Source organism: Coffea arabica, chromosome 6c, assembly GCF_036785885.1.
Source record: "Coffea arabica cultivar ET-39 chromosome 6c, Coffea Arabica ET-39 HiFi, whole genome shotgun sequence".
NCBI lineage: Eukaryota > Viridiplantae > Streptophyta > Magnoliopsida > Gentianales > Rubiaceae > Coffea > Coffea arabica.
In genome coordinates this window covers 2,091,445-2,103,920 of record NC_092320.1, presented here as the reverse complement: position 1 = coordinate 2,103,920, position 12,476 = coordinate 2,091,445, and the positions used below count along the sequence as shown (strand labels likewise).

Genomic DNA, 12,476 nt, shown 5'->3' with positions numbered 1-12,476 from the left:
ATTCGTCAGCGTATGTTCTTTGGTCATTTGGATGCCAATAGGCCCACTATACATTCCAAAGATTTTGTCCCCAGAGACGAGTGTCTTCGCATTTGAAATTAACGGCTTCGACAGGAAATGCAAGTTGTAAAGGAAGGCGATGCTTCATTCATCCGGTAAGGTGTGATTTTGCGGACCCATTTTAGTCCTTGGAATAAATCGAATTCAGATTTAAAGTACAATTTGCCCTACGTCTAGATTCTCTCTATCGATCGAGAGATGGATCGACTCATATTCTTCTTAAATCCAAAAATAGAGACAAAAAACAGATCACCATTGCGGTTACCATTTTAAGCAAAAATAGAATTTTTAACTGGATGGATTAACATTATTCATAACCTAAATTAAAAAAAAAAAAAAAGGAACTGGGAAACAAAATAAGAAGCACAATAGACTAACTAAGAAGGGATGAATTACATGATACGAGATGATGGGAGACTGCAAGTAACAAGTTCTGGATATGAAATTTTTCACCTGCATCGTAAAAGAAAAAAACAAAAACCTAAAAAAGCACAACAGCCGTTACAATTTTGCACGTGGCTAGCGGGTTTGTTTGGATAAAGTATCATTTGAAATAATTACTGTAGCACTTTTTATGATGTGATATATGTGAGATAAAAAGTTGATTGGAAATATAAAAAGGTGGGTTGAAAAATGTGTTTATGATGTAAGTAAAATATTATTTGGAATAATATGTGTATCCAAACAAACCTTTAAGGGAGACTTCCGTTGGTTAGCGTAGGACGACTGACAAATACAACCAGTACAGCTGTCGTCTGATGGGGAGTCTTTATCCCGACGCTGGGCTAGAAGGCCCGGAACTCTACAAATCTTTAATTTTTTGTAACCCACAATTAGCACGCCGCTAATGTGGTTCAGACATTGAGAATTGTCATCAGTTGCTATAATCAGGTAAGAATAGCGTCTCTCCCAAGTCAAAACGCAGTATTAATTGTCAAAAAATGTGTTCTTGTTTGTTTTTTAAAAAAAAAAAAAAAAGTTTCCCTCTTTAGGTTATGAAACAAAATGATATTGCTTGTAAAATATCCTTTTTCAACGAGCATTGAGTTTCTTTTGTTTTAAATATAGAAAATGATCATTCGATAATAAGATTCAGATGCACATGGCTGAACAAGAAACCCTCTCCCTCTCTCTAATTTTCTAGTTGCCGGAATCTTAATCTTTGACTATAAAGATGAATATACCCTCAAATCTATATTTGCAAATAGGGAAATTTGCTAAATTGGTCCATAACATTTACCAAAAACACTTTTTTAGTCCTTAACATAAAAAATCAGCCAAAATGATCCTTCACATTTAAATTATGAGCTAATTTGGTCCTATTGCTCGTTTTTGCTCATTTCTCCGGCTAAAAATAGCACTCCCCCTCACGTGGTCATATTTTTAGGGGCAAAACTGGAAAACACATTTCATTACCGGTCAAAAGAAGCCATCTTTCCTTCATTTAATCACCGCCGGAGTTTGAATTAGGTACATAGGAGGAGGCTCGGTTCCCCCAACCCCAACTCCAACTCCAACTCCAACCCCAGCTGGAAAAGGCCCTTGTCTTTCCTGCCAATACGTCGCCGGAGTTGTCACCGGCGCAACCTGCTCCGCCTGAGGAGCCTGGGGTGGAGGTTTTTGCTGGTAAAACTCATCGACTTTCCTCCTGTACATATCTTGATCATGGCCTGAAATTTGCATCTTCTGCAACTCATGCATCTGCCGTTGAATCTCCGCCGCCGGAGGAACCACGGGCTCGCCTATCACCTGCCGAACCATAACCGTAGGGGCCACTGGCGGAGGATCCTGCAACTTCGCCGGCGTGGGATGACCCTTTTCCAAACCAAACAAAAAATCAGGACTCCTCGCCGGCTCCTCCACCCCAGAAACCGCCACAGACTGCGGAGAAGAGCCCTCCAAATTCTGATTAATCTGCGCAGCATTCAACGCATCAACAAACCACTGCCTCTCAGCCTTGGAATCATCCGACTCAAAACTACTCACGGACGGCGGTGGGTTGGCATTCAACGGAAATATAAACAGCCTCAGCCTTGCCGGCATAGCTGAAGACCGATGAAGACGGTCATATTCAATGAAATGTGTTTTCCGGTTTTGCCCCTAAAAATATGACCACGTGAGGGGGGGTGCTATTTTTAGGCGGAGAAATGAGCAAAAACGAGCAATAGGACCAAATTGGCTCATAATTTAAATGTGAAGGATCATTTTGGCTGATTTTTTATGTTAAGGACTAAAAAAGTGTTTTTGGTAAATGTTAGGGACCAATTTGGCAAATTTCCCTTGCAAATAACTCGATTTGCATTTGGTAAAGAAGAAACCTCAACAATTCTCTTTCTTTTTTTTTTTTCAATTATTTCTCGAATAAGTTACAGGAGATCCTAAGATGGCAATCAATGAATGCCCTCAAATCGCCTCCAAGGGTTAACTCGAGCGATCAGCTCCCCCTCTTTAGAGTATGGTAGATTTATCTGGGTAATCAGGACTCAAGCCCTCTTGCTACCGTGCTCGGAGTGGAATGGGGTCTCCTCTCTCAGGTCGGAGTGGGATTAGTCGGGTCAAAGGCTCGGATACCCACTCCGTAAAAAAAAAAAAAAAAAAAGCCCTCAAATCACGATTTCTAAATCACTCGAAGCACGCTTGCCACGGAAAAGCATTGACTTGAGATTACATCCCCAGTCTAACTCTACCCGAGAAGCTTTATGGCGTAAATTGTATTGTAAAAAGGACCAATTAGGCCTGTCAACGGGTCGGGTCTAGACCCGGATCCATGAAATTATTGTGGGTATGGGTAGGGATTTAATTCCGTTTCCCGGATCTGGATCCGTTTTGTCAAACAAAAAACGGGCCGGATACGGAATATAGTATTCCGACCCGTATTAGACCCAGATTCGGATATAAATGAATTAATAATTTAAAAAATATATATTTATCAATATAATTTGATTAGGGTGATGTATTTTAATAAAGTTAATTTGATTTCTTTTCTTATTTGGTTTTTTCTTTGCATTAGTTAGAAATTAGTTTACAAATATATTTTTTTCTCATTTTTATTAGAAATTATAAATTTTGGTAAATTTGTTCGGGTAGACCCGGATCCGGATCCGGATCCGGAACATAGAATAAAAGACCCGTCGGATAAACGGGTCGGATCCGGATCCGGATCCGACATAGTAATTCGGGTCCGAAATAATGAATTCCGGTCCGGACCCGGCCCGTTGACAGCCCTAGGACCAATGACCATGAGACTTCCTCCGTTATTAATTGCTTCCATGTGATTCACGCACCATACAACTGTCAAATGGCCATAATAATATATCATTTAATTTGTACGCTGGAAGTTTTTTTTTTTCCCCCCTTTTGGGGCACAGTTGAAGCAGTTAAAAACATTATTGAAAATGACTTGCTTGCTGCAGCTTGATGAAAAGAAATAATTTTCTTCCCCCTTTTTCTTAACATAATAGGGTTAAAAATTAAAAAAATCCCTTTGTGATACTGGTATATCTAATATACAGAAAAGTCCCCCGTAGTTTTAAAACATACAAAACGTCACTTTATGTTTTGAGTTAAATTGTAAATTAATAAAATTCGTTAATTTTAACGGAATCCGATAAACTTAACGAAATTCGACAAAGTTTAACAGTCGAGACCGTCATTTCCGTTAAATTTAACGAATTCTATTAGTTTATAATTTAGTTCAAGCATGAGATATCGTTTTGTATGTTTTGAAATTATAGGGGATTTTTCTGTGTATTAGATATATCACGGGGAATATTTTTGTTTTTAATCCAATATAATATGACAAAAAGGATATGAAGAAGTCTAAGGCACTGCATGCTAAGCAAGACTGGGACGTAGACTTTATGCATGTAATGTAATCCAGATAGCATATACGTGGTGCGTTATACCATATGAAGATCTTAATCATAACGATCAACAATTATTTTGTTCTCGTTTTTCTTTTCCCCTCTTTTGCTTGAATACGACGAAAAAGGTTCGAAAACATTATACTACTTGGGGAAACAAATGGAGGACTCAGGACTGCTCATTTCATTTCATGGGAATTGTCCTTCTTGTTTTCAACACGGCCATCTGTTCCGGCCATCATGGCATACTTGTCTTTCCTGGTCAAGCTAGTGCACTCGAAGCCTAGCGTGCCGGCGAGCACCCTTTGGATGTAGTTGGCAACTTCAATAGCAGATTTTCCACCACCTCGGCGAGTCAGTTCCGGGGGCAGTTGATTCAAGAAGGCGATCTCGTAGGTGGGCCTGGGATTCATGAAAACGAAGTACGGATCCAAAAACTTGTGCCCACGCACAGTTGTCCCATAAAATACGGACTGTTTCGTGTTAATGGCGACGGGGACAATTCTGTCTGTCAGCTCGGCAAAGAGTGCGCTAAATCTCAACAGAAATGGCTCCCTGCACGTAGTCCCCTCGGGGCAGATAACCAAGTCACCTTCTTGAAGCAAACGCTTGATGTTCTCTGCATCCTTTTCTCGTTCTCGAGATAATGCCACGGCTTTGATCGGTGAAATGAGTTCTGAGAATTTACTTATGCTGTATGTCACGCAACTGATCTTCCTTCTCAGTGCCACCGCCGTAACAACGGGGTCCAGGATCGTGCGGTGGTTGCAGACGAATAGGACCCCGCTATTGCCTTCCTTCGGAGGTGGGGGTGGGTTGCCCTTCACAACGAGTTTGATTCCCAGAATCATGTAGTTGTACCGAACAATTCTTTCGGGCAGGGGAATGTTGAGGTAAACGCGAAGGATGGAGAGGACAATCCCAATCGGCATCCACAAGAAGGTCAACAGGGCCACAAGAGGTGTAGGCCTTTGTACCAGACGACCTTCGTGAAAAATGACTGGGCTTAGCAGCTTATTTCTTGGCAGGGGTTCGCATTTTGCTCCTGGTACCATGTAACCTTCCTGCACGATCAGTACAGATGTAATTCTTCATGCAAAACCCCCCAAAAAAAAAAGAAAAATCTTTATGCATATATGTCAGTATCTGCATGGAAAACTGCCTGTCACCCAAGAGCCAAAAAAAAAGATGAAGAAGAAGAACTGCCTATCACCAAATATTGCATTTATTATTCTTCCAAGTTTTATTTTTTCATGAATTTTATTTGAGATAAGACAGGGGAGTTTGTTACGAGAGTACAGCGCCGGCAGCTGTAACATTCTAATCAGAAGCGGATATCATATCTACTCTGGTACTTAGTAGCGTCCAAGCAATGAATAGCATTGACTCTTGCCAGATTGGACCTTCCTGGAACGTGCTATTTATTGAGAAAATGAAGGGCCCATGTCCTTTTTTTTTTTTTTTAAATGGTCGCAGTAATAGGTACAATTAAAAATGGTTGCAATAATAGTTACAATTAAAAACTTAGAGCCACGCTGTCCTCTTCCCATGTCAATACAATTGCTTGATGCCTTCGTTATTTATATTTTTCCTAAAATATGCACACTCATATGCCTCACCCACTAGTATATATAAAGTATGAGGCATGATTTTGGTGTTAAAATATTTTTTTATTTCTTTATTTTACTCTCATAAAAAATAAAAATATACTAAAGATCGATAACTTCTAAACTCCATAACTTCCACTATTTTCAATAACTTCTTTTTTTTTTGTTTTTACAACAAAAAAAATTCTAATAAACTTTCATTTGTTTGAATAAAAAAACTTAATTTTTTTAACTGAATTTGCATACTCATAAGGCGCGTGCATCTCCCATTAGTATTTAATATTTGAGTTCATCTACAAAAACAATTAAAGATGATGGCATGCATGAGTACGTAATAGACACAAATGTAGGAATTCTTAAAATTAAAGAGGTTGATCATCTTTACTGCAACCATAGCTTTACGGGAGTATAGGTTTACTACTTTTCCAAAAGATGCATGGTGGGTGGATGTGTACCGTGCAGAGTCTCGGGTGTGTGTTCACCTTCTCCTTGAAATACAAATTTCACGCTTTTACAAATTTTCAGGATTTTATAGAAGAAACTCTAGGATTTTCAAGTAATATGAGACGAGAATGCTAACTACAAGGACAATAAAAATTTTTAAAAAAAATTACAATGGCAAACGAGACAAGGAAAAAAAAAAAACTGATCCATACGAAATAGATATTGCAGTTAATCATGATATAGGAACAAATAACAGTAGAAACCAACCCCGTATAAAACTGTTGCCTTCAGCTACAGAAAAAGTGAATCGATAAGCAAAGGCATGGACGCTCATGAGGAGGGAATTATGTATGTGTATATATATTAAAAAAAAAACAATCAAAGTATCGGGAAAAAAAAAAGAAAAAAGAAGTTGAAGTTTACCTTGCATATGGGCATGAAATCATGGTCTGTCTCTCGATCTCCTAGACCTAAATCAGGCACGTCAGTACCAAACTCTTGAATGAGTGCTGCTTTCTTGCGTTCGCCGACAAGGACACCAGGCTTCTTCAAGAATCCCGTAGCACGTCCAGATTTTGACACTTGCAGCTCTGTCCCCAGAACCTTGTCGGCCCCAAGGAAATTCTTGGCAAAAGGTTCCACCATGATTCTGGGAGTTGCGGTTATAATGTATCTCCTTCCAAAAGCATTGAACACCCTCCAGGTCTCGGGGTGAACATCTTCCGCATAAAACTTGGGCAATACGGACTTCGAAACGAGTTCGATATCCCGCAGTTTGAGTCCAGCAAGGGCGATGTATGCCCAAGTATGGATGGCTATAGATTCGGATAGGAAAATGTACGTGAAGTACACAAAGGGAACAGAGGCCAGGAGGAGTAATGCCCTTGGAAGGCTGCCGGCTTCCAAAGCAACAAGCATGTAGTAGGGAAAAGCACTTGTGGATACCAAAAGGGTGCCATCTAGGTCTGCTGCCACGGTCTGATTCGACCGTCCCTCCGAGCTACATTTCGAGATTGGTTCAAAGTGCGGATGAGCACCCATTGATCAGAGCGTGGGAGAGGATATGTATATGACAGTGTAATTACGATGAGATGGATGGAGTGGGATCTTAGTAGTTGTACTACATATATGTGTTCCAAGTTTCTTGCTGTTTTTTTCTATCGCTATGTACAAATAGATGCCGTGGGAGGAGGTGAAGAGGAGGGAGACCGGGGGGGTTTAAAAAGAAAGGAGAAAGTGGGGAGGGACACGAATATGAAGCATAGCTGCTACTAGTCTACACGTTAAGTATTTGCGGAGTGGTCTTTACCACCAAAATTTTGTGTGGCTGAGAAGGCAAGCCAGGAGTGGAGGGAGGAAGAATTATTACATTGGTCAGAATAATGGTAGTATTTGTTATTGAGAATTTGAGAAAAATACAAGTATAGATACCATAGAGACGGAGGGAAGGGGGATTGATTTCCTAAGCTTAAATTAGGGCGGTTGTGAAGACGGGTCGGGGTGGTTGGAAAGTCCAAACCCAACGCCAACGTTAACAATCAATTAGCCTACTTTATAGTTTTTAGCTGCCGTCTTCGCCGCGCCATTATAATTTCAGCCGCCGTGACTCCCCATTCCCCTCAACTTGGCTAAAAGGTCTTTTCTTCTTCTCGAGGTTTGATCAAGTTATAGAACGAACCTTATAGTTTAACTAAATTATAGTTATCCTTTTATGAGCGATGATGTCCAAACCCAATTAACTAAAATACGAAACGACAAAGTCACTTGGATCCTCGGTGACATGTTTTCTATACCAATTCAATATCATCTACAGTATTGCACCAAATGTCTTGTTATTATTTATCATTTAATTTTCTAATAATTCAACTTAGTTTGGTTTAATACAGGTGTAAATAATAACATGACACTTGGCGTAATATTATAGATGGCATTGAATTCGCATAAAAAACATGTCACCGAGAATCTCAAGTTTAACAAAGCAACCCTTTGCAATAAAATTACAGTTATCTTCCTTAAAAATTATCTAAATTGTAAAAAAAAGGACTGTATAATTTGACCCGTAATATAATTCAACCTTTGGATAACCAATTATTTATATGAAATTTCCTTAACATGATCCGAGAAAAAATGAGACCCATATTAGAAGAAAACAGTGAAAAAAAATAGAGTTTGATTATTCTTTAACCAGTTGAAAAATAGAGTTTGATTATTTGCACATTGACATGGAAAATGTTTTTTATGTAAAAAAAAAAAATGTAACCATGGTGGTTAAAGAAACTACACAAATTTGCAAAAGACTATTGTGTGTGCTGTCATATGATTAGAGTTTTGGTTACATTAATTGTATTCTATAAGGAGACAAAAGAATAACTGGGAAAGAGATCAGTCATTAATGCTCTATCTTGATTAGTGAAAATGTTGATTTGATAGGAGTTGCTTTAATTAAAGTATTGGACTAATTTGGACAAACTATGAAGTTGATCTTGTCATTTGGACAAACTTCAGGAGAGATAAATATAATGCACACAAACCTTAAGCGAGGCAAATGTAATGAACTCAATTTCCAAATAGGTATTTTGGGGGCTTTTATGCATGTATTTCGCTGATACATGCGTTATTTCTAACGGCAATTAATTTAAAGAGGGTATATGATAAAAGTCTTGTCATTCAATGGGTTTGATTGTAATATACACAAATCACTGAGTAAATTTTATAATTTGATCAAAACTCAGGTGAGGTAAATGTAATTAACCCTTCTAGTTATTAGTTATTTGCGAGCAAAGATGCAAAGTAAACCCATAGAGGCAGCTTAGGTAGTTATAAGGCAAACAATAATTGTGTTAATAGCAAGAGGCTTAATTATCTGTCCTCACAAACTTTTCAAAGAGCGAATCGAAAAAAGAAAAAAGAAAGCCATCCTTTGAATGGTAAGAAAGCTATCCTCAATGAGAGTAAGGTTTCGTTTGATAAAACTGAATCTGAATTCCTGAATACTGAAATAATTATTTTGTTGAATTTTATGCAGTGAACATAAATATATGAATGTCTGAATTTTAGTGCTAAACCTATTTATACTATTTGATAAATATTTATAACTGAATGCTTAATAAGTTAAATTTGACAATTTTGCATTTATATATTTTCATCCAAAAAAGAAATATAACCTATGATTTAATTAGCTAAAAATGTTATGTATGAAAATGACAATATTTATTTTTAAATCGAATTAATATAAAAGATGAATTATATTATATGAGGAATATGGAGAAAAAATGAAAGTCATTCAAAAGGGAGAAAAGAGAAAAAGAAAATCATTAGATAGATAATATTAGGTTGTTTAATTATATAAGAATTTTGAACATAATTAATAAATAAGGATAAATTTGGTAGATAAGATAAGGTAGTTGAAATAATTCTTATCAGAATTAAACATTCAGTTAGGATTCTTGTACTAAAAAAAATACAAACAAGTTCAACACTACTTAACAAGTTCAGCAAATGGATTTTTATTTATCAAACACTCAAAACATCTGAATGTCTGAAAAAATTCAAATTCAACACTTTTTTATGTTATCAAATAGGGCCTAACCCTTCAATTGTGCACTGTTACGTAGCTTTGTGGTACTAAGGTCCATACAACTATAAAATGTCCGCTCGATGCCGACAGAACAGTAAATAGTAAATACTAAAATCAGCACTCAAAGTCGAGGACGGACACACAATGCATCACATGCAACTCTTAACCGGTACCCGTAGAGGGGGAAAATCTCTGACGCTACCGCTGCTGCATTCAATAAAAGAGTTAAAAGCACCACCACGACGTAGTACTACTACTGCGTAGCATCAGGCCCTCCCCCCTCGTATGGACTATTTTGGCTATGATTACTTACTGGCAGTGTTGGTGTAATTATTTTTGGTCTCTTCTGCTTTTATCTATTTTGGGATAACGCCATAGAGAATTTTTAACTTCAACCACCGGCTTAAACGAGAGAAAAAAAATATATCAATCACCGACTCTTCCCTGGGGTTGCCTTTTGTCCTAATTGCCCAACCTCCGGGCTTGCTTAACTCCTATGGCGTCGAGTCTACGGGTGGCAATGGGGCGGGGACCCCTCCCCAGGCCCGTTGCCTATTAATTCTCTCCACCCCGCCCCGCTCCGCCTCACTTTCGCTGCCTCACTTTCTCCGCGGGAGCATCCGTGAGAATTAAAAATTTTGTTATATAATTTTATTATAATTAAATTTTAGTAAATAATCAAGTAATAAAATATCAACACATCACTAAATTATTATTTATTATAATTTCACAATTAAAACTTATAAAATTAATTAAATAAATATTATTTGAATACAATCTAATACGATATAACAAATATAACTAAAATAATCAAATTTTCACTTTTGATACAAATATAATCACTAAATTATTATTATTATATTTTTTTAGAAAAATTTTATTGTATTAAGTGTAATTAGAAATTTAATATAAATGTATTAATAAATTTAATATAAATAATTAATAATTTTTATTAATAAACATGTAATATTAGCTATACTAATATTAATAAACATGTATCAATTATATTAGCTATACGAATATACATTAAATGATACATATAACCAATAATATCATTATTATAAATTTATAACTAATTAAATTAAATATTATATATAATTATGATACATATATCTTTATTTTTTTAAAACGAGTGTACTCTGTCCCGCCCCGTTTCTAAACAGGGAAAAATTCCCCCCGCCCCCGTCTTCATTGCCATCCCTAGACTCGAGTTGATTAGCACACCCTGTTTTGGATTTTTACTCACAATTTCGATAATGCTTCCAAAATTGGCTGCGACTTTTGCGTTTCCTCGGGTTTTCTTCTATTATCACTGAAAATCGAAATCTTTTGGCATCCCAAACAGGGAATGAAGATTCAAGAAATATCTTTTATACCAACATTTTAATTTTGTAATTTGCTATTCCAGTCCAAGAAAGAAACAATAATATGTTGTGGATTCTTTGTTTTCTAATCTTACCCAGTTACCCCTCTCATTTGTCAATGCACCACCCACATCCTCAAACAAAAAGGTACCTTTTCTAGTTCTTCTTTAGCTCCGTGTGTGTGTGTGGGTGGTTTTTTTTTTTTTTTTTTTTGGGTAAACGTCCTACGAAGTTGGACGGGAGTTGTAAAAACTTAATTAATATTATAGGTGGACATTTACTACAGTAGCAACCAGATTGGACCATCTCTCTCGACGTCATCGAAGTTCGATGGGAAAATACAAAAAATTAATTAATTAAATTTCATCAAACTCTCCATGCTGTCGTGAGATAAAGCAAATCGACGCTCAACTAAAAGTTGAAGGATATAAAGTTGGCCCAAAGCAAAGCCACAAACTGTCCATCTCTCATTGCCAATTCCATCTGCTCCTTGGCTTCCAATTGCTTCACTTTTATTTACTTTTGCCACCAAATCGAGATTTACGGATAAAACAATTTTGTCGGCTCAAGTTATAAAATAGAAACCTCTCTTAACTTAAGTGGTAAATAGAGTAGTTAATCGAACCGAGTAACTCGCGAGTCGAGCTCGACCCGACTCGATAAGGGCTCGACTCGACTCGTTTATTAAGAGAAACAAACCGAGCTCGAGTTCAACTTTAGACTCGTTTAAGCTCAATAGGCTCGAATAGTAGCGTCATTAGCATCATTTCATTGTGTATTTGATACTTTTATCTAATTTATTCTCCCGTTTCTAGCCCTAATTTTTTCTTTTCTCTTTCGGTTTTGCCTTAATGTTCATCACCCAAACGAGCTCGAGTTTTCGATCGAATACACTGAGTTAATCTCGAATAGCTTGTGAATCTTGAATTACTAATCGAGCGAGCTCGAGTTAGCTCGATTAGCGGTTCGAGTCGAGCTCGATTATCATGTGTTCGAGCTCAACTCGACTCGATTAACAGCTCTAGTGGTAAATACATGAGAGTTTCATCCCAATACCGTTCTTGTTTCGTTCAAATATTGCACATACCTCTCCTACTTTTATTGTTTGAGTAACAAAACCTTTTGCTAAAGAATAAAGAAAAAGAAGAACAAAACAAGCTATTCTAATGTGTTTTGTCTAAACGTCGTAAAAAACCAGCACCAGCACCATCACCAAAACCACAAATGCCACTGTTGCCAATTTTGTTGCCACCATACTAATTATGGACCATAACTTGAAAGCAAAATTAAGAGGAGCATTAGGTGGAATTATCATAAATCTCCGGGGAAGCATCTAAAATTACTCCTCGAAGACATCACATCAGTTGAGAAGAACTAAAGACAAAACGTTCGTTTTCTTTTACTACCTGTTACGAGAGTCGGGCGGACGTCATACGGGAACGCTTTCTGCCAACTGAAATAGTTGTACGGAATCGGCAGGGTGACATTTGCATACATGAATATTAATTATATTATTTAATTCCGCGAACTACAGATTTCCCAGTAGTTTGAATTGTGGATA

The 12,476-nt window shown here is 37.2% G+C and overlaps 1 protein-coding gene across 1 annotated transcript; it reads right to left on the bottom strand.

The window, feature by feature from the left end:
- Window positions 1–3,927: 3,927 nt before the first annotated feature.
- Window positions 3,928–7,220, bottom strand: LOC113695669 (glycerol-3-phosphate 2-O-acyltransferase 6-like). Its single transcript, XM_027214803.2, has 2 exons — window positions 6,398–7,220; window positions 3,928–4,987 (listed from the first exon to the last, which is right to left on the bottom strand). Exons 1-2 carry the CDS (start codon window positions 7,013–7,015, stop codon window positions 4,103–4,105), a joined length of 1,503 nt encoding a protein of 500 aa, XP_027070604.2. The 5' UTR covers window positions 7,016–7,220; the 3' UTR covers window positions 3,928–4,102.
- Between the last annotated feature and the right edge of the window lie 5,256 nt (window positions 7,221–12,476).